General features: G+C 38.2%; 1 protein-coding gene across 1 annotated transcript in view; it reads right to left on the reverse strand.

Annotated features, from left to right (window-relative positions):
• Positions 1-22,699, reverse strand: part of B4GALNT2 (beta-1,4-N-acetyl-galactosaminyltransferase 2 (SID blood group)) — a 49,072-nt gene that overhangs the window by 23,230 nt on the left and 3,143 nt on the right. Inside the window, exons 2-3 of the mRNA XM_010987951.3 lie at positions 6,822-7,022; positions 5,991-6,128 (exon numbers count right to left, since the gene is read on the reverse strand). Coding sequence (XP_010986253.2) covers positions 5,991-6,128; positions 6,822-7,022 — 339 coding nt within the window. The remainder of the gene's footprint in view (positions 1-5,990; positions 6,129-6,821; positions 7,023-22,699) is intronic.

The raw sequence follows: 22,699 nt of genomic DNA on the forward strand, positions 1-22,699 counted from the left end.
ATTCAATTTCATTTCTAGTGATTGATTTGCTCAAGTGGTCAGTTTCTTCTTGATTCAGTCTTGGTGGATTGTATGTTTCCAGAAGCATGTCCATTTCTTCTAGGTTATCCATTTTGTTTCCATATAGTTGTTCATAGTATTCTCATATGATATTTTGTATTTCTGTGGTATTGATTGTAATTTCTCCATTTTCCTTTCTTATTTTGTTTATTTGCACTCTCTCTTTTCTCGTCTTCATGAGCTTGGCCAGAGGTTTGTCAATTTTGTTTACTCTTTCAAAAAACCAGCTCTTGGTTTGATTGATTTTTTTCTGTTGTTTTTTTAATCTCTATTTTATTTATTTCCTCCCTCATCTTTATTATTTCCTTCCCTCTGCTGACTTTTAGTTTTTTTGTTGTTCTTCTTCTTTTCAAATTCTTTTAGCTGGGATGTTAGATTGTTTATGTGAGATTGTTCTTTTTTGAGGAAGGCCTGTATCACTATTAACTTCCCTCTTATCACTGCCTTTGCTGCATCCCACAGATTCTGTGTAGTTGTGTTTTCATTGTTATTTGTCTCAAAGTATTTTTTAACTTCTTCTTTGATTTCATTATTGACCCATTGGTTTTTTGAGTGGCATGTTGTTTAATCTCCATGCAGTAATTTTTTTCTCCTTTGTTTTTCTGTAGTTGATTTCTAATTTCATGGCATTGTAGAAAAGATGCTTGAAATAATTCTCTCCTCTTAAAATTGTTGAGGCTTCTTTTTTGCCCCAATACATGGATCTATCCTAGAAAATGTTCCATGTGCACTTGAAAAGAATGGATATTCTATTTTGGGGAGGATGTAAAGTTCTGAAAATATCAACCAAGTGTAGTTGTTCTATTGTATCATTTAATTTCTCTGTTGCCTTGTTTATTTTCTGTCTGGAAGATCTGTCCAATAATGTTAATGGGGTGTTAAAATCTCCTACAATGATTGTATTCCCATCAATTTCTCCGTTTATATCTGTTAGTATTTGCTTTATGTATTTAGGTTCTCCTATATTGGCTGCATATATGTTAATGAGTGTAATATCCTCATCTTGTATTACTCCTTTAATCATTACAAAATGTCCTTCTTTATCTTTCTTTATGAGCTTTGTTTTAAAGTCTATTTTGTCTGAAATTAGTATTGCTACACCTGCTTTCTTGTCATTTCCACTTGTGTGGAATATCTTTTACCATCCTGTCACTCTCAATCTATGTATGTCCTTCTCCCTAGAGTGGGTCTCTTATATGCAGCATAGAGTAGGTTCTTGTTTTATTATCCAGTCTGCTGCTCTATGTCTTTTGATTGGAGAATTTAGTCTATTGACATTTAGTTTGCAGTTCATTTAGTATTTTCTCTTTGTTCCTTCCTTTTTCTTTTTGTGGTTTGATAATTTTCCTTTTTATTATCTTGGGGATTTTTTGGTTTTGTTTTTTTTTTTTTAGTTTTTGTGACTCTGTAGTAAGTTTTTGGCTTGTGGTTATGCTGATTTGTACATATATTAATCCATTACTATAACTGTTTGTTTTAAACAGATAGTAATATAAGCTCAAACCCATCCTACCAAGCACAAAAAATTTTTGAAAGAAAAAACTCTATATTTTCTTGCTCCCCTCTCCCACCCTTAATGATTTAGATATCCTCTTTTACAATTTCATGTTTATTCTGTTGTAATTCATGGTATTTATTGCCTTTCCAATTATGGCTTTCTCCTTTCTGTAGCATCCTGCTTCTTTTCTATTTAGAGTAGACCTTTCAATATTTCTTTCAGCATAGGTTTAGTGTTGCTAAATTCTTTTAGTTTTTGCTTGTCTGTGAAGTTCTTTAACTCTCCTTCTATTCTAAAGGATAGCCTTCCTGGATAAATTATCCTAGGTTGCATCTTTTTTTTCATTCAGGACTTTGAATATATCTTGCCACTCCCTCAGAAGAAATTTGTTTTTTAAAAGCCCATTGTTAAGCATTTACCACCACTGTTCAACACTTCTCCCCTCAACATATATAAATCCACAGGTAATAGGGAGGGGATAGCTCAGTGGTAGAGGGCCTGCCTAGCATGTGTGAGGTCCTGGGTTCAATCCCCAGTGCCTCCACCAAAATAAATGAATAAGCTTAATTACCTACCCCCCCAAAATAAATAAATAAAATAAATACAGACACACTCATACTCACAAACATCCACTCCTCTTTTAAAAACACAAACATAATACACTGTACAAACTTTCTGCACCTTGCTTTTTTTGACTCAATAAATAATAGAGCTCTTTCCCCATCAGTGTGTCTAGAGCTACTTCATTCTTTTTAGTGCCTGAAGTGTCCTCCAAATTGCTTCTCTTCCCTCAGGAAGTGAGCCACATCCAGAGCTCTGCTCAGAGTCACACATCACCCCATGCCTCTTATTCATTCATTTCTTGACTGCCCAGCTCTGTGCTAAACTGAGGATGAAGAGATCAATTAAGTTCCTTTCCTGGAAGGGAAGGCGGAGAACCCATAGCCAGATCCCAACAACTAGAACACAAGGTCATCTGTTCAGGAACAGAGGTGAGATCAGCTCTGAATGACACCTTTTTTTTTTTTAAATTACTGAAGTATAGTTAGTTTACAATGTTGTGTCAATTTCTGGAGTACAGCATAATAGTTTAGTCACAAATGTACATACATATATTCGTTTTCATATTCTTTTTCATTATAGATTACTACAAGATATTGAGTATAGTTCCCTGTGCTCTGCAGTATAAACTTGTTTATCACCACCTTCTTCTTAAATGTTCCTTTTTCAGTTCTCAGAGCTGGAAGCTGCTTTCCTTCCCAGGGCCTGCCACATCACTGCCTCTGACTGCCATATTATGGCATTGACCTTGAAACTGAACTCTTGAGGTCCACACAATTTTATGAAAACACTCCAGAGGCCAGACTGCCCATGTTCACTCAACACTGGGTCCCACAATCAGATGCTGGAGGGACATGGATGAGGGGCGTGGACAATTGACCCAAGGACTGGACCCCCTCGATTACACCGTAAGCTCCCTGAGAGAGGGTCTCAATCAAAGTCATCTTTGTACCTAACTCAGTGCCTTGCTCAAAGCAGATGTTTGGTGTTTCATCATCTTAACTGAGAAAGATTTGAGCTAAGAGTCTCCTCCTCCAGCTACTTACTTCCTTACTGACCTGAGACCCAGTTCACATCAGTTATTAGTACTGGGCTCTGTTTTTGCGATATCCATATTGCTGGGTCTAATCCCAAGAGACCTGGGCATTTCCACGGGTGAAGGAGGGGCAGGTGAGAACACAGCCAGTTCCTCTGCCTTCCTTGTTTGGAGTCAGTTCCTTCTTGTAATTCCCTCTGCCCAGCTCCCTCCACACCAGTTCCCCCTCCCAACTTAGCCCTCCCTGCCCCCAACTCACCCACCCGCATCTCTTCAAAGCTCCTTCCCTCCTCCCCCTCCTCCACCAGGCACCTCTTTCCATGGATGCACCTGAGGTGGTTCCTGCTGGGACTTCCTCTCTGCCATCCTACGACACCAGGATGGAGGCAGAGTCATATTTCCACATAAACGTGCTCCTGTGTTTCCCCTCACATCGTCCACTTATTTCACAGATGCCTGTTGATTCCTACTCTGTGCCAAGTGCCTCAAATCCCCAACCTTACAGACAGTAGCAAAGGGAGATGGGCAGACAAACAGCAGAGACCATCCTGGCAGGAAGCAGACAGAGGGTGTTACAGGGGCACAGGGCCAGGGCGCAGGTTCTGCTTGGTGTAGGAGCTTATCATATCATATGTTTGCTTATATACCTTTCCTGTCTATCTCCTCTAATTGCCTACAACCTCACTGAGGCTGTAAAGCCCTTTCGTGGATCAACACATTAATTGTCATAACCACCCTGGTCCTATTATTATCCCCATTATACTGAGGTGGTTAGGCAGCTTGCCCGAGATCACCCAGCTGAGACGTGGAGGATGCCACCCATCTGTTACCCTTGGCAGCACTGTTACCTACTGAGCCCTGCGCGCCTCGCACAGCCACGTGGGGCAAGGACCACCTGCATATTACACTGGCTTCCTGACCTCCAACACTCCCTCCTGCTGGGGTTCCCTCTCCTGGGGGGGTCTTCCATTTGGATGGAGTCTGGGGGAGTGGCTGATTCCCACAGTCAAACCTGGAGGGGTCCGACTCTCGTTCCCTTCCTTGATTCACGACTTAGGCTCAGTCAACTGAATAGTTAGGCAGTGACCTGGGGACGATTCATCAAAGAGGCGCAGACAGCAGAAGGAAGGTTTCCCTTCACCTGGCTACGCAGCAGGGCTCCCTGCCTCCCCGATACCTTCCCTCCAGTTTAACGTCCACAGAAAAGCCAGAGGAATATTTTATATTATATGAAATCTAAGATATTATGCAAAAGTATCTCAGAAAATAACTTGCCATCTTAAAAATCTGTTCCATTCTTTGCAATATCCAGAAAGCAAAATGCACACACCTCCTGCCAGATTAGCATGGCCAAAACCACTGGTCACCACCCTGTCCCCTCAACGCGCCAGGCTCCCATAGCCTTGGCTGGCTTTCTTGTCAGGCAGCCACCAGGAAAGGCCCACCCTGGCGCCGGGCCCTGTGTTAACTCTTCTGCTGGGATGCCCTTTTACAGGGGATTATGATAGACTCCTGCTTGAGACACAAATCAGAGTTCAAGGTCACCTTCTTTCATGGTCCCATTAAATTTGATGCCATCGGTTATCTTTCTACCACAATATTTTAATTTACCTCTCTGCATAGCACTCATAGCCATCTACTATTTAGGTGATTTATGTAGTTCTTAATGTATTATGCCTTGCCTATGAAGAACTGTAAGTATGATCATAATAAACCTCAACAATAACAGCAGGTAATATTTTTTGCCACGCTCCCGTATGTCAGGCCCTTTATGAGTTACTAGCTCTTTGTATATTAACACAACGCTCCTTACAACGAGCCTGTGAAGGAGGCATCTCTATGACGGTTTTCCATATGAAAATACTGAAGTACCATGAGGTTAAGTAACTTGCCATCCAGCCTGTTCCAGAGTTCAAGCCCTTAATCACAATGCTATGATTTATTATAGCATGCTTTTCACTGTGACTCATAAATGATTGCTGGGGGAGAAAAAGAGGGGAGAAGTTCTGCCCAACCATTCTGTGCTCCCTTGGTCCTTGATTTCCCAGCCTGGTCACCCTAGCCCTATAGATGTGGGGAGGTCCCAACATCCTTCCCACAAATTCCCTCTTGTATTGTTTATTAGGGGGAGGTAATTAGGCTTATTCTTGATTTCCGCTTGGAGGAGACACTGGGGGTTGAACCCAGGACCTCGGGTGCTGAGCATGCGCTCTACCACTTGAGCTATACCCTTCCCCCCATTTACTTACATGTCATTGGGTTTATTTATTTGTTTATTTTTTAATGGAGGTACTGGGGAGGTACTGGGGATTGAACCCAGGACCTCATGTGTGCTCAGCGAGTGCTCTACCACTGAGCTATAACCTCCCCCTCTTCCCAAAATTTCCCTCTTGATATAACCAGCCAGAATCAATTTCTGCTCTCTTCAACCAACAATCCTGATCAACATACCCCAAAGGCTTAACTCTGGGCTTTGCCCAGAACAGAGGGACAGTACGTCTTCAACATGTAAATTAATGAGAGAGTTCAAAGCTACATGCTTTGACTAGCAGGGGGCATCACCAACACCACACTGATGTCTCAAACTTCATTCCCTTGCTCTTTCTTTCTGAGGAAATGCTTTCGATATGCCAAGTTTTAGAAATCTGAACCCAACATTGTAAAATGACTATAACTCAATAAAAAAAATGTTTAAAAATTAAATAAATTAATTTAAAAAAAAAAAGAAATCTGCAGGTAGGGACTATTTCCTCAGTTGTCTTTACCTGGTATATTCCTAAGAGTTCCTTCCAGGGAGCCCTGCAAGAGAGGAAGAACCCTCACCAGCTGCATTACCTCCTCTGAAAGTGTTCAAACTCCGCCTGTCTCCTCATTTTCACGGCAGGGAGGTCCTTCTGGCTGTAAGCATCCTCAAAGACATAGTGTTCCTGCTGTCTGGAGGCTTCACAGTGGCACTGGTTTTTCGGGAACAGCCTAAAACAAGATGAGGACTATGAACACGGACTGAGGGGGCTGGTGGGTGGGGGGAGCCTGAAGCCTAATCCATTGTGTCATTCCCCCATCTGGGTTGGGCTGAGACCCTGAAATCCCAGCAGGGCTGCCCCCGAAGCCAGAGGGAGAGGGAGGAAGGGAAAAGGGCAAGAAGGCTCCCCACTCTTGAATCATCCCCTGCACCAAGCTTCTTTAATAAACTTGAATCACAAATGTCAGTGGCATCTCACTCTCACTCACCACAAGAGGCCAGAGGGACAGGAAGGCAATATCTTTCCTGTAGTTTTTTTTTGTTTGGGGGTAGGGGGAGGAGGTAATTAGGTTTGTCTATTTTTTAAAAAGTCTTTAATGGAGGTGCTGGGAGTTGAACCCAGGACCTCAGGCATGGTAAGTACTCACTCTACCGCTGAGCTATGCCCTCCCCGCTTTCCCGTAGCTTTGGTTAAACAGGCCCTCCACAGGTGCAGGGACCCTGCTGGGTGCTGTATGGAACAGCAGCATTTGCACTCTGCAGACTGAGCCCTTTTCTGGCCCCACAGCTTGGAATCGCTTTCGCAATCAGCACAGGTGCAGGGAGGTCGGGAACTGACTGTAAAGTCCGTACACCTGGACATTGTAAACCATGGGAGGAGCAAGGGAGGTGTCAGACCAAGGTGCAATAACTTGCTGTCTCACCAGATTCCATTGTAGGTGAAGAGGCTCTTGACACGTTCCTCGGGTAGAAGCTTCGGCATCTGGACAGCCGGAGCAGGGTGAGGGAGCTCGGGTTTGAGGTTACTGATCTCTGGATAAAGGTTCGTACTTTTGAGTACGAACACCACCATGCCCAGGGCCAAGAGTAAGACCGACATCTTGAGCAACCACAGGCATCTAGGGCTGTTGGGACACAAAAAAGCAAATTCCACTGACATCTCTTTGTTGATTACGTAAAAAAAAAAAAGACTTGATCATGTAATATACACAGGAAGAGTAACTTGAGGAAAAATGTAAGTAAAACCTGTATCTTATACAACTTATGGAAATTGATTTCTGATAAACAGAGGAGTAAAGAATTAAGTTGCAACAAAGAGACTCAGAAAAATCACAAGTAAAAGAATGGGCCAAAACACCCCAAGGTGGGGCGGGGGGAGAGTAAGTCTTGCAATATTAATGTCAGCATTGTTGAATTCAAGGCAAAAAAAAAAAAATGATTAAATGGGACCAAAAAGATCACTTACAAGGATCAGATGCATGATCCACAAAACAGATGTAGTGGTCATGAACTTTATCCACTAAATAGCATTAAGGTACACAAAGCAAGGAATGGCAGGACAAGGAATGAGAAGGAGTTTAACATTCTCACATCTAACATTCTAACGTCTCAGTCCTTCACAGGTCAAGTCTCAAAAATATATAAAGCAGTATGTTTGCAACTAAATTACAGAACTCCTATTCTGTTAAAGAGCTTTTAGAATAGTCACGAAAATTGACCACATATTTGAACACAAAGGAAACTATAACAGAGTGGAAATTGTTCAGATCATACACTCTGACAGTGCAATCAAAATGTAACCTCATAATAAGCCCCCTCTCCCAACAACGTGGAAAACTTTTTTTTTTAACTTTCCAAAGCAACTCTTTGAATCAAGGACAACATCAGAACAAGAACATAAAAATAATGAAGACACTGTAGCCCCAAATTGTGAAACACACTACAGCTCTACTGAGTGGAAAATTTGAAGCTTTAAATATAAATTTCTGATCATAAGATATAAGGTGAATTAAGCCATAAAATAAAAGGTTTGAAAGCAGACAGCAAAAGGAACCTAAGAAAAACAGAAACACAAGAACTTAATGCAGGGGAGGGTATAGCTCAAGCAGTAGAGCACCTGCTTAGCATGCTCGAGGTCCTGGGTTCAATCCCCAGCATCTCCATTATAAGTAAATAAATAAACCTAATTACCTCCCTCCCCACCCCACCCCACCCTCCAAAAAGAACTTAATAAAAATAGAAAGTGGTGAATGAGGGAAAAACCTAAAACGGAACAATTGTGAAATCTAAGCACTACTTGAGTAGATAACTTTTGAGATATCTGACCAGTTCATCCCCTCCTGCCTCTAAGACTTGTCTTCTGACCCACAGAGGTGACATCTACCTGTCTAGCTGCATCACATGATGCTCCTCTGGGCATGGCTGATTGGACCATGATTGGCCCAGCTCAGTCGAGGTGTCTGCCCTTGGTCCAACCAGACACCTCGTCTGAGCTGGGCCAATCAACCAGAACTTCTTCCCCAGGAATCAAGGAGCAGAGATATTGATCAGCTTATTCTGGTCCCCTGAACTAAGAAGAGAAGGGAGGAAAGAAGTGGGAGAAGACAGAAGAAGGTGAGAGAGACAAAGAAAATCCTAGATCTTGAACACCTAGATGAAAGGGATGACTTTCTAGAAAAACACAAGGGACCCAAACAGACTTGTAAAAGTGAAAAAAAAATTAAGGACGTTGTCAAGGCCTATGTATGCAACAAAGTCCCAAATCTATGTTGCACAAGTAAACAATTTCAGCCTGGTTTATAAAAACAGCTAAACACTGATGCAAATATAAGAACTGTAATGCAGATAAATATAGAACTGAGGAATAAAGATGTAAATATGCTAAACAAATATTAGCAACTAGAATACAGTGGTATTCTAAATGAATGACTGACCCTTAACAAATGGAGTTCTTCCTAAAAGTGCAAGGACGACTCAATATTATTGTGCAGCTGAACCATACTGACTCCATTTTTTTCAGCTCATCTTAGGCCCACAGTCCTACCTGCTCCCTTTTCTGTGCAACGGAGCTTCAGCCTACTCACGAGGAATGTGACCAAACCACATAGGTTACCTATCAACTCTCACCCTGCCTTCACCTCATGTGAAAACTGGAAGAATGTCTTTCACTGACACAGATGGTTAATGGTCATGAGACCCCCCAAGGGGAGGGCAAAAAACCTGGTTCCTATAGGTATGGACATGCTTCAGTTTCTATTTTGTAGCTTTGGCCCCTTTAAACCGCCCCAGCCAACCTCTTTCAGCGCCACCGGGTACAGCTGCAATCGCCTCTTGATCACTGTCTGCCGGACCCTGCCAGTATGTAAGTTACCCACAATAAACTTCGTAATTGCACTTCATGGAGTTGCCCACTCCGTTTTTCAGCCTCAAGTTTCCTTCTCTGTTGGGAGGACATTATTCAGTGTCTCCACCTCCCAACAATTATGCAATTTATTAATAAATTTCACCAAGTGAAAATTCAGGTCAGGAGAAAACCCAATATGATTATATTGACAGATGATTTTAAAAGCATTTAATAAAATTCTTAATTTGTTAAACAGCCTTCATTTAAGAAAGATCCCCTTGAGTTGGGGGAGGGATAGATTAGGAGTTCGGGATTAACAGATACACATTACTGTATATAAAATAGATAAGCAACAAGGACCTGCTGTATAGCACAGGGAACTATGTTCAATTTCTTGTAATGAGCTGCAATGGAAAAGAAACTGAAATATATATGTATATGTATGTATATGTATAACTGAATCACTTTGCTCTATACCTGAAACTAACATTGTTAATTGACTACACTTCAATAAAAAATAAGAATTAAAAAAAAGGAAGGACCCCTTGAACAATGTGGGTTTGAACTGCTTGGGTCCATTTAGATGTGAATATTTTTTCAATAAATTATTGGAAAAAAAATTTTTTAAAAGAAAGAACCTAGAAGAAATGACATCACACTAACGATTATGAGCACACCTAACAGCTAGAGCTTGGTTTCCAAACAATATTCCCCTCTAAAGAAAATCCAAGCCCGTTGGAGAAATGGCTGGTTCTGGGTTTGGGGTAAGGAAAATTCAAAGTGACTCTGGAATATCCTGTAATGCCAGAGAGGAAGGAAGCTATCTAAGAAGACCACACTTATGTCCAAAGAAAGAAGAGCTAGTTTAAAGGGTCTTCCACCACCCATATTTGGGACAATTGAAGCTTCAGTAAGAACAGTGGTGGGGGGAGGGTACAGCTCAGTGGCAGAGTGCTTGCTTAGCATGCATGAGGTCCTGGGTTCAATCCCCAGCACCTCCATTAAAAATAAATACATAAATAAATTTTTTAAAGAAAAGAACAATGGCTATATTTAACCAAAACACACTGAATAAAACAGGATCCATGAATCTAATGATATTCCAAGGGAAAAACTGTAAGTGGTGAGCAGAGTACTTTAAAAAAAAAACAAAACTATTTAAGTATAGAAAAATTTCAAGCACATGTACAAAAAATAAAGGAAACATTAAAATGAACTTTATTGTACCCATTCCCCACCCTCTACTCCTGGACAAAATGCATTTATCTGTTTCTTCACCTATTTCTCTCACTTCCCAAATCACTTTGAAGAATCATTTTGACATCATACCATTTCATCAGTACATAGTCTCTCTGAAGGGTAATGTGGTAGTTCTGTTTTTACTCAATTTAACTGAGCTGGAACCACGTTTCCTGGGATTCCCTTCCCTGTGTAATGCCAGGTTAGGGATGTCCACAAGAGAAACCTGCAGGAGATCTGGAGGCAGAAGTAAAACAGCAGCCATCGTGCTCTGAAGGTCATTAGAGGCAGTGCGGGACTGCAGAGATATTGGTTCCATCTACTTGGTCCTCTTTCCACGGACCCTATGTCCAGACCTCCTTCCCGACTACTGGCCCTGCTGACCAGTCACCCCAGGTTCCCTACCAGAACTTGCTCTGAGAACTCACAGTCGTGGTAACCAGGGGGAACTAGCAACATTTCTTATACTGCACCAACTCTCTTGGTGGTTGTACTCTAGAAAATGGATGCTTCTGGATTTTTGCAAGTTCCAGCTCATTCACTCATGACAAGGCTGGTTGCTGACTTTTCCGTGATTTTTTTTTTTGACCTTTACTTCCCCAGTGCGTCCGGCAATTATGTTAATTCCTATAATAAGTTTCCTTTTCTGTAATATTTATAGTAGTTCTGCTTCCTTGACCGAGGCTCGAGGGATTCAGATGAAGGTTGTTACACACACACACATGCACATGCACAAGCACAATAGCATTATCAGCTAGAAATTTAACAATCATTCTTTAATATTATCAAATGTCCACAGTGTTTAAATTCCTCTGTGTCTTTTTTTTTTTTTAAGGATCAAAGCAGAATCCAAATAAGGTCCACACATTGGTTCATAAGTCACCTAAGTTCCTTTTAATATGTAGATTCCCCTGTATCTCTATTTTTCCTTGCAACTTATTTGTTGAAGGAACCGTGTTGTTGATCTTATACTATCTGGATTTTTCACATCTAGATTATACCAATTTCAGGGGTCATGTTCCTTTATCCCCTGTATTTTCTCTAAATTTGTAGTTAGATCAAGAGGCTCAGTCAGATTCAGTTCTGATTTTCACAGAAGACTCCTTCATAGGTGAGGGTGTGTGCCCCTCCATCAGGGAGACAGGGCACAGAACAGCTCATCGTGTCTCTTTTATCAATTATTAGCAGCCATTTGGTGATTGCACAACTCACTGGTTCTCAACATTTTTGGTCTCAGGACCCTATTATAGTCTTAAAAGTGATTGAGGACCCCAAAGAGCTTTGTTTTGGTTAGTTAAACCTATCCATTTTGGAAATTAAGTTTGAGGAAGTTTAAAAGTACTTATTAATTTGGGGGAAGGGTATAGCTCAAGTGGCCCAGTGCATGCTTAGCACACACAAGGTCTTGGGTTCAATCCCCAGTACCATCTCTAAAAATAAATAAGTAAATAAACCTAATTACCTCCTCCCAAAATGTAATTTAAAAAAAATTTTAAGTACTTATTAATTTAGAAATAAGATAACAAATCCATTATATGTTAACACAAATAATGTATTTTTATGAAAACTACCTACATTTTTCAAAATAAAAAAATAGTGAGAAAAGTGGAATCATTTTACATTTTTCAAAATAAAAAAATAGTGAGAAAAGTGGAATCATTTTACATTTTTTTACCCATCTCTTTAATGTTTAGTTTAATAGCTAAAACGCAGTCTCATACTTATTGCTGCATTCAGTATCTTATGATATGTTGTTTGGTTGCAGTATATGAAGAAAATATGGCCCCACACAGATATGTAACTTGAAAAGAGAAAAATATTTTAATTGCCTGTTCAGATAAATTGTCCATATTCATCTTTGATATGACACCCAAAATCAAGAAGTGGTAGTTTCTTAAAAGGTTGTAGTAGCAATGTGGAATCTGAAATTATATCAATGAATTTTTTTGTATTCTGTTAATTAAAATCCACTGGTATTATAATGGAAAAGAATCTGGAAAAGACTATGTATGTATGTATATGTATAACTGAATCACTTTGCTGTATACCTGAAACTAACACAATATTGTAAATCAATTATACTTCAGTTTTTAAAAAAAAAAAAGTCCACCAGTTTATCTTACAGTTTGAATGGATCTCTTACCTATGCATGATTTTAGAACACCATGCATCTGTCATACGGAAAATATTGGTCCACTGAATTACGCTAATCTCCCAAATGTTGATGCATTTTATCATGCAATATCGAGAATTCACTTTCATTAATATCAACACCAGTCTCACCAGAAAAGTCTCTAAATACTAAGAGACTTTCAAATTGATTGCAGTGGAAAGAAGGTTTACAAAGTTCTAATTTTTTTTTTTTTTGAAAGCTTGAATTTCATGATTGGCAACAAATAGGGCCACTTGTTTCCTTCAAGTGGACAGGACCACTTGGTCATCTACCAAATACACAACTCTGAATAACCACAGCTTATTCGTCATCCTTCCCAGTAAAAAAGATTTCCGTTACCTGTCCAGCTCGCCACTCCAATGGCACAAATGCTTTTTCTTGAGACAACAACCGTCACACTTCAGGCAGGAGTGTTTTATGCGTACATCTCTTAAAAATACTTAAAATTGGTATTCTCTAAAAATGAATAGATTTTACTGTCTCATCAAGGATATTCTGAAGTAAACTGGCTTTTTTTTTTTTTTCTGAGTGTGGTGGTGAAATGTACAACCACCAGCAGCTCAAGGTAAGGTACCAGCAGTTTGGCCCATCATTGCCTTTGTGTCATCAGTGTACATGTCAGCTCAGTGGAAAAGGCAAATAGCATCTTAATAACATTATGAAAAAAGTTTTGACTTTGCAGACTCCCTGAGAGGTTCACTAGGCCCCTCAGGAGTCCGTGGCCCACAATTTGAGAACTCCTGCCCCAGCCCATTCTTCCACAGGACTGTCAGTGTTTTTTCTTCTCTATTTTCAGAAGCTCTTGGTATATAGAGATATTCACCTTTTGTCTATGATATAAGTAGCAAAGATTATTCTTTCCAAGTTTGTCACTTGTCTTTTTCCTTTTCTAAAAAAAATTATTAATTATTGTGGTAATAAACATAAAATGTACCGCCTTAACCATTTCTAAGTGTACATACAATTCAGTAACATTAAGTACATGATTCACATTGTTGTACAATGGATCTCCAGAACTTTTCTCTTTTTCCTTTGTTTACATTTTTGTATGCTAATGTTTGAAATAAATTTTTTTTCCAGAATTGAAATTTTAATCTTTTAGCTAATGAAGAAAAAAAAAAAAAACTCCTCTTTATAAAAGAATGAAAACTAATATATGTAGGAGGAAGGATAGAATCAGAAAAAATGACCACTCTGCTACCACCAATGGAATAAATGATTCTGGCCAGGATCGCATGCTAAAACCATCAGATGAAAGGTTGCTGGAGGGCAGAATATTAAATGGGGCCAAAATAGAAATCACTTACTATTTACAAAGAGAAAAAAAAATGCGCCTTTACAATGGAATGATCAGGTGGACACTACCTTAACCAAGTGTTCAAACTTAGCATCACTAATAGTGAGACAGCCTGAAAAAAATGTGCCCCTGATACGATGTGATATGAAGCACACAAATCACTTATGGGGGATTAATGCCAAAAATGTTTAACCAAAATGTGATCAAGACTTGAGACCTCGCTGCCAGTGTATAGGAGATAACAGGATAAAGAAGCAAACTGAGAAACACCATCAAGTCCAATCAGACATATCAGATGCAGGACATTCTGCAAGACAACTGGCCCGGACTCTTCAAAAAGACAATGTTATGAAAAGGAAAAAAAAAAATGGAGGGACGGGATTGCTTTTGATAGTTTAAGGAGCCTAAAGTGATCAAACAACCAAATGCAATGTGTGAACTTTGATCGGATCATTGTTCCAAAAACAGTTATAAAAGGCATTTTGGAGGCAACTGTGAATATTTGAACATGGGCTGAATGTCAGATTATATTAGGGAATTGTTCACTTTTTTAGATGAGACAATTATAGTGTGATTATTTGGGAGAACTGCTGCTATTCTTAGAAGTATGCTCAAGGAGTTAGGGGGGAAGATGCCTGGAATTTTCTTTTAAATGGTTCAGCCATTTGTTTCTGTTTTCTTTCTTTGTTTTTTTAATGGAGGTAGTGGGGATGGAACCCAGGACCTTGTGCATGCTAAGCGTGCTCTCTACCACCTGAGCTAGCTATACTCCCCCTCCCAATGGTTCAGCCATTTGAAAGAGAAGGCGAGAGATAAAGCAAATGCAGTAAAATTGAAACTGCTGGACCTAGATGGAGGGCTTATGATAATTCATGGTAACATTCTTTTCAAGCTTTTTTTAGTTTGACAATTTTAAAAATAAAACTTCGGGATTTATAAATGACTGAATAAAAATTCCTCAGGTAAAATAAGAACAGGTGGATACTTTCATAACATGGCAAACAATTTACAGTCTAAACCCAAAGCCCAGCATCATGTTTAATGGTAAACACTGGAAAAGTCCATTACGGCCGGGAACAAGGTAAGAATGGCCACGGCTGTTATTTAACATTGCCATGAAAGTATTAATCAATGCAGTAAAATGAGCTTATGGACTAAAAAAGATATATAACCAAAAGGGGAATAAAAAGTACAATTATTTACAAGATGTTATAACTGCATATTTGGAAACATTAAAATGTATTAAATGAGAAACTATTAGAAACAGTGAGATTTTTAGTAGGGCAGCTAGTTACAAAGTATATACTAATATATATTATAATACTAATTATAATAGTTATCATCTAATGACCACTTACTCTGTTCTAATCCTCTGCCAAGAGTTGTGCATATATCATCTCATTTAATTTCCACAACGACAGAATAGAGAGTTTCCATTACTCCATCCAATCAACCAATGAGTCAGCTGAAGCTTAAAGGGCAAAAGTAACCCACGCGGTTGGCTGGTGACAGATGCAGGATGCATAACCAGACCACACTTTTAAATGCTACACTGCACAGCTTTCTATAAGCCAACAACCATGAATCAAAACAGAAGAGTAGAGATGTGATTCAAACCGACAACACCGGACAGACTCCCAAGGCAGGCAGAAGCTGGAGAAGAGACAAGTTAGACCGTAGATTCCTGAGGGTCCCAGTGGCCCTTTCATGGAATCTGTAAGGTCAAAACTATTTTCATAAAACATGGAAACAGCCTAAATGTCCATCAACAGGTGACTGGATAAAGAAGATGTGGTATATTTATACAATGGAATACTACTCAGCCATAAAAACCGACAACATAATGCCATTTGCAGCAACATGGATGCTCCTGGAGAATGTCATTCTAAGTGAAGTAAGCCAGAAAGAGAAAGAAAAATACCATATGAAATCGCTCATATGTGGAATCTAAAAAACAAAAACAAAAACAAACAAACAAAAACAAAGCATAAATACAGGACAGAAATAGACTCACAGACAGAGAATACAGACTTGTGGTTACCGGGGGGTGGAGGGTGGGAAGGGATAGCCTGGGATTTCAAAATTGTAGAATAGATAAACAAGATTACACTGTATAGCACAGGGAAATATACACAAAATGTTATGATAACTCACAGAGAAAAAAATGTGCCAATGAGTGTGTATATGTCCATGAATGACTGAAAAATTGTGCTGAACACTGGAATTTGACACATTGTAAAATGATTATAAATCAATAAAAAATGTTTAAAAAAACTATTTTCATAATATTATTAAGATGCTATTTGTCTCTTTCACTATGCTGACATTTACACAAAAGTTTTCCTTTTGCTGAAAAAATTAATCTTGTGATTTCTGTGTGCTTTATTACTAATCCCTTTGTAAACCATGATACTTTGACAGCACAGAAACACCTACAAAGGGAAAGATTTAAATATTTAAAGTTGCATCAGAACCTTAAAAAAATGTCTGCATGGTGGGGGAAAAAACCACTGAAATCAAGATGGTAATATTTTCAATTAAAAAATATACTTTTAAAAAAGACAATAATACTGAACTACTGAAATGGTACCTAACAAACAGGAGAGCAAAAGTATAATCTTAATTCACTTATGAGAATAACACCAAGGCATCAATTAATAAATGGGCACAGAATATGAAGAAATGACTGACTCAAGAATAAATGCATTTAGCAGGTGAACACCCAGGAAACTATTTGCTCTTACTTGTAAGTAAAAAATAACTTTGAAGATTACAACAAATAACATAGAAATACAGAATATCATACAAGAATATTATGAAAAACTATACAGAAGCAAAATGGATAACCTAGAGGAGATGGACAAGTTTCTGGAAACATACAGTCCACCAAGACTGAATCAAGAAGAAACTGACCACTTGAACAAATCGATCACTAGAGATGAAATTGAATTAGCAACAAAAAACCTCCCTACAAATAAAAGTCCAGGACTGGATGACTTCACCAGGGAATTCTACCAAACATACGAAGAAGAACTCATACCAGTCCTTCTCAAACTCTTCCAGAAGATTGAAAAGGAGGGAATATCCTGGGAAACAAGCTGCTGGAATATAAGCCCCTGGAAAACAAGCAACTAGGAAACAAGCCGCACCTGAATTTCCATGAGCTTAAAATATTATCTTCACACTTGCTTAAAATGAACATGCTTGCTTTGCTTTAATGTTTTACGCAGTAGATGACCTATAACATGTATTATGCTAAAGAAAATTTGTGAGGGGCAATCCTGAGATTGACCATAAGGGCATGAAGGAGGGCAGATATTTCCTTAGGGTAAAACAATGGACGGTCTTGGAAAGCCAGATCATCCATTAACAGAACTTTGTTCTTGCATGAAAGCATGCTGTTGAACCCAGGGGAAGTACCTGCTATCTTGAGATGTCCCAGAGGCAATCACAGGATAGACTCAGAAATTTTGCATACCCTGAGGAGGGTGATTGTTCCTAGAAGGGATGGGCCTGAAATTAATCAGTTAACCAGCAAGCAGAACTTGGTGCTTATCACATGGAATATCTAAAGCCCCACTTCTTTGATCGCATTTTTTTCTAAGCTGTATACTCCTAATAAATATGATGTTGACCAGGCTTTCAGCACTTTAGATCCACGAGATCTTGAGTCCCCTGGTCCTGTCTTTGCTCTTTACTTTGTCTCTTTGTTTCTTAAGTCTTGTGTCGCCCATCCTCAGATACGGTCCTGAGCTGCGCTGGACGCAGCAGGAATACTCCCAAACTCATTCTATGATGCCACCATCACCCTGATACCAAAACCAGGCAAAGACAACACCAAAAAAGAGAATTACAGACCAATATCACTGATGAACATAGATGTAAAAATCCTTACCAAAATATTAGCAAATAAAATCCAACAGCACATAAAAAAGATTATACATCATGATCAAGTGGGGTTCATCCCAGTGACACAAGGGTGGTTCAACATATGCAAATCAATCAATGTAATACATCACATCAACAAGAGAAAAGACAGAAACCACATGATCATCTCAATAGATGCAGAAAAAGCATTTGATAAAATTCAACACCCATTTATGATAAAAACTCTCACCAAAGTGGGTATAGAGAGATCATATCTCAGCATAATAAAAGCTATATATGACAAACCTACAGCCAGCATAGTACTCAACAGTGAAAAACTCAAAAGCTTCCCACTAAAATCTGGGACAAGACAAGGATGCCCACTATCACCACTCCTATTCAACACAGTCTTGGAAGTCTTGGAAGTCCTAGCCACAGCAATCAGGCAAGAGAAAGAAATAAAAGGGATCTAAATTGGAAAAGAAGAGGTAAAATTGTCACTATATGCAGATGACATGATACTATATATAGAAAACCCTAAAAGGTCCACACAAAAGCTACTAGAGCTGATTGAAGAATTCAGCAAGGTAGCAGGATACAAGATTAATGTAAAAAAATCAGTTGCATTTCTTTACACTAACAATGTATCAACAGAAAGAGAAAGTAAAGAATCAATCCCCTTTAAAATAGCACCAAAGTAATAAAATACCTAGGAATAAATCTACCAAGGAGGTGAAAGACTTACACATGGAAAACTATAAAATACTGATTAAAGAAATTAAAGAAGACTTTAAAAAATTGAAAGATATCCCATGCTTCTGGACTGGAAGAATCAATATTGTTAAAATGGTCATACTGCCCAAGGCAATCTACAGATTTAATGCAATCCCTATCAAATTACCCAGGACATATTTCACAGAACTAGAACATATCATGATAAAATTTATATGGAACCACAAATGACACAGAATTGCCAAAACATTACTGAAGAAAAATAAAGAGGCTGGAGGAATAACTCTCCCAGACTTCAGACAATCCTATAGAGCTACAGTCATCAAGACAGCATGGTATTGGTACCAAAACAGACATATAGACCAATGGAACAGAATAGAGAGCCCAGAAATGAATCCACAAACTTTTGGTCAACTAATCTTCGACAAAGGAGGCAAGAACATACAATGGAATAAAGACAGTCTCTTCAGCAAATGGTGTTGGGAAAACTGATCAGCAGCATGTATGTCAGTGAAGCTAGAACACTCCCTTACACCATACACAAAAATAAACTCAAAATGGATCAAAGACTTAAACGTAAGACAAGATACAATAAACCTCCTAGAAGAAAATATAGGCAAAACATTATCTGACATACATCTCAAAAATGTTCTCCTAGAAATAGAAATAAAAGCAAGAATAAACAAATGGGACCTAATGAAACTTACAAGCGTCTGCACAGCAAAGGAAACCATAAGTAAAACAAAATGACAACCTACTGAATGGGAGAAAATTTTTGCAAATGAAACTGACAAAGGCTTGATCTCCAGAATATATAAGCAGCTCATATGACTTAATAAGAAAAAAACAAACAACCCAATCCAAAAATGGGCAGAAGACCTAAACAAGCAATTCTCCAAGGAAGAAATACAAATAATCAATAGGCACATGAAAAAATGCTCCATATCACTAATTATCAGAGAAATGCAAATCAAAACTATAAGGAGGTATCACCTCACACCAGTCAGAATGGCCATTATTCAAAAGTCCAAAAATGACAAATTCTGGAGAGGCTGTGGAGAAAAGGGAACCCTCCTACACTGCAGGTGGGAATGCAGTTTGGTGCAGCCATTGTGGAAAACAGTATGGAGACTCCTGAAAAAACTAAAAATAGACTTACCATATGACCCAGCAATCCTGTTCCTGGGCATATATCCAGAAGGAACCCTATTTCAAAAAGACACCTGCACCCCAATGTTTATAGCAGCACTATTTACAATAGCCAAAACATGGAAACAGTCTAAATGTCCATCAACAGATGACTGGATAAAGAAGATGTGGTATATTTATACAACAGAATACTATTCAGCCATAAAAAATGACAACATAATGCCATTTGCAGCAACATGGATGTTCCTGGACAATGTCATTCTAAGTGAAGTAAGCCAGAAAGAGAAAGAAAAACACCATATGGGATCACTCATATGTGGAATCTAAAAAAAAAAGAACATAAATACAAAACAGAAACAGACTCATAGACATAGAATACAAACTTGTAGTTGCCAAGGGGGAGGGGGGTGGGAAGGGACAGACTGGGATTTCAAAATGTAGAATAGATAAACAAGATTATACTGTGTAGCACAGGGAAATATATACAAGATCTTGTGGTAGCTCACAGCAAAAAAAAAGTGACAATGAATGTATGTATGTTCACGTATAACTGAAAAATTGTGCTCTACACTGGAACTTGACACAACATTGTAAAATGACTATAACTCAATAAAGAAATGTTAAAAAAAAGAAACACAGGGCTTCAGATACTGGAGTTATTACACATACTGTAAAATAAATAGACTTACTATAAAAGAAATATGGGTTAATGATTAAGAATTTTAACACAGAATTGAAGACTGTAAAAAGAAAGAGACAGAAAGTTTAGAAATAAAAAAATAAAATAACAGTATTGAAAACTCAGTGGATGAATTTAACAAGAGTGGAAGACAGGTCAGAAGATAACTGTCAAAATGAATGCGGGAGGAACAAAAGATCTTAAATTACTGAAAAGAATTAAGGACAAAGAGGGTACAGTGGGTACTGAAGTACTGGAGGACAGAGAGAGAACGGGGCAGAGTAACATTTGAAGAAAAAAAAAAAGGTTGAAAACTAATGAAAGCGCTTTCAAGAAGCTCTATAAGCCACAGGAAGAAAATTTTAAAATAAATACACATCAAAGAACATTAGAGTGAAAATTAAAATACAAGGAGACAATCTTAAAAGCAGCCAGCAAAGAAAAGATTACCCTTAAAAGAGATCACTAGTTCACTTTCCAACAGAGGCACTGAAATGAAGGTGCAAAAAAGGTGTTTTCAGACAAGCAACTTTTGAGGGAATTTGTCACCAGCATACTTGCCCTGAAGTAACTACTAATGGTAAATAATTCCAGGTCTTAAGGAAAGAACGAAGAGAAATAAAAATAACAAATAAGTGGGTAAATGTTCTAAGGTCTTTGCATTGTCTAGGAAGGAGATTAGAAATATTAAGCAATGTTAGACTTCGATAGGTCAAAGATAGGTTATAATCTGTGGTAAAAATAGTGAATAACTTTCAAGCTCATAGGCAGGAAAATGGGATAATAATCATTTTAAAAAAATCCCCAGTACCTCTGTTTAAATAAATAAATAAACCTAATTATCTCCTCCCCCCCAATTTTTTTTAAATAATAAAAGTTAAAAAATCAATACCAAAAAGTGCAAGAAAGGAGGAAAAGAAGAACATAGATCAGGTGGAACAAATAGAAAGCACTCGTTGAGATGTTAGATTTAAACCAACTATGTCAATAATTACATAAATGTAAATCGATTAAATGCTCCAATTAAAACATAGACTGGATGGAAAAAACAAGCCCAAATATATGCAGTTCGCAACAGACACACCTAAAACACAATGATACAGAAACACTGAGAGTAAAAAGAAAGATAAATACACCAAATGTAACCAATATAAAGTTGCTATCTCTAAGTTAATATCAAATAAAGTAAGACAAAAAAGCCAAAACCACAGTTAAAAAGGAATACTTCGAGTTATAAAATATTCAGTTCACAGGAAGGAACAACAATTCCTTATTCTATTAACATAGCTTCAAAACACAGAAATCAAGATACTGAAAGAATTACAAGAAGAAATAAACATATCCACAATCATGGTGAGATATTCTAACATTCTACCCTCCTTAACCGACAGAGCAAGTAAACCAAAAATTAGCAAGGCTTTGGATGAGTTGAAGCAAATAATCAGCAAGCTTGATATAAATGGACAAATACAGAACAGTGCATGTAATGCCTGCTGAATATACACTTCTTTCAAACATACACAGAAGATCTGTTTTTGGAAATTCAGAAAGGCACTTCTAAATAACCAGGGGTCAAAGAAGAAATCACAATGAGAATTCGACAACAGTTTGGATTAAATGCTAAAGAAAGTACCACATGTCAATGGCTGGGAAGCAACTAAAAAGCAACACTCAGAAATTTCTGGCTTTGAAAACCTCTACTAGAAAAGAAGAAAATCTGAAAAAGCCAAACATCTACCTCAGAAAGATTGGCAAGTTAGGCTCAAATAAAGTAGAAAGAAGGAAATAATAAATAAGAGAGCAAAAAAATATTGAAATAGGAAACAGACACTCTAAAGGATCATCGAAAACAAAATTTGTTTTATCTTCTTAAAAAAACTAAAATATGTAAACTCATTAGAGGGAATCGAAAAAAACAAAAGGAGGCATAAATCACCAAAGTCAGGAATGTTGCAGGCATCACTTGAACCTTAAGGCTATTAAAGAAGTAATAAGAAAATATACGTGAATAATTTTGTGCCACTAAAGTTGAAAATTTAGAGGAAATAAGCAAGTTCTTAGAATGCAACATACAGAAACTGACACAATGAAAAACAGAAAATTCTAAACCATTCTATAATGCCAATTTTTCATTTTCACTTTACTCCCTATTGGGCCAACGAATAGGAAAAGACCCCAACTTATCTTGTGAAACAGCATAAATATTTCCCCCTAACCTGACAATGATATAAGAAAGAAAGAAAAATCACAGCTAGTCTCACTCATGAAAATAAATGCCAGAAAAGTGCAGCCTCCAGGGTGGTGGGCAGTCCCCAGGGTGGC

Source organism: Camelus dromedarius, chromosome 16 (genome assembly GCF_036321535.1).
Source record: "Camelus dromedarius isolate mCamDro1 chromosome 16, mCamDro1.pat, whole genome shotgun sequence".
Lineage (NCBI taxonomy): Eukaryota > Metazoa > Chordata > Mammalia > Artiodactyla > Camelidae > Camelus > Camelus dromedarius.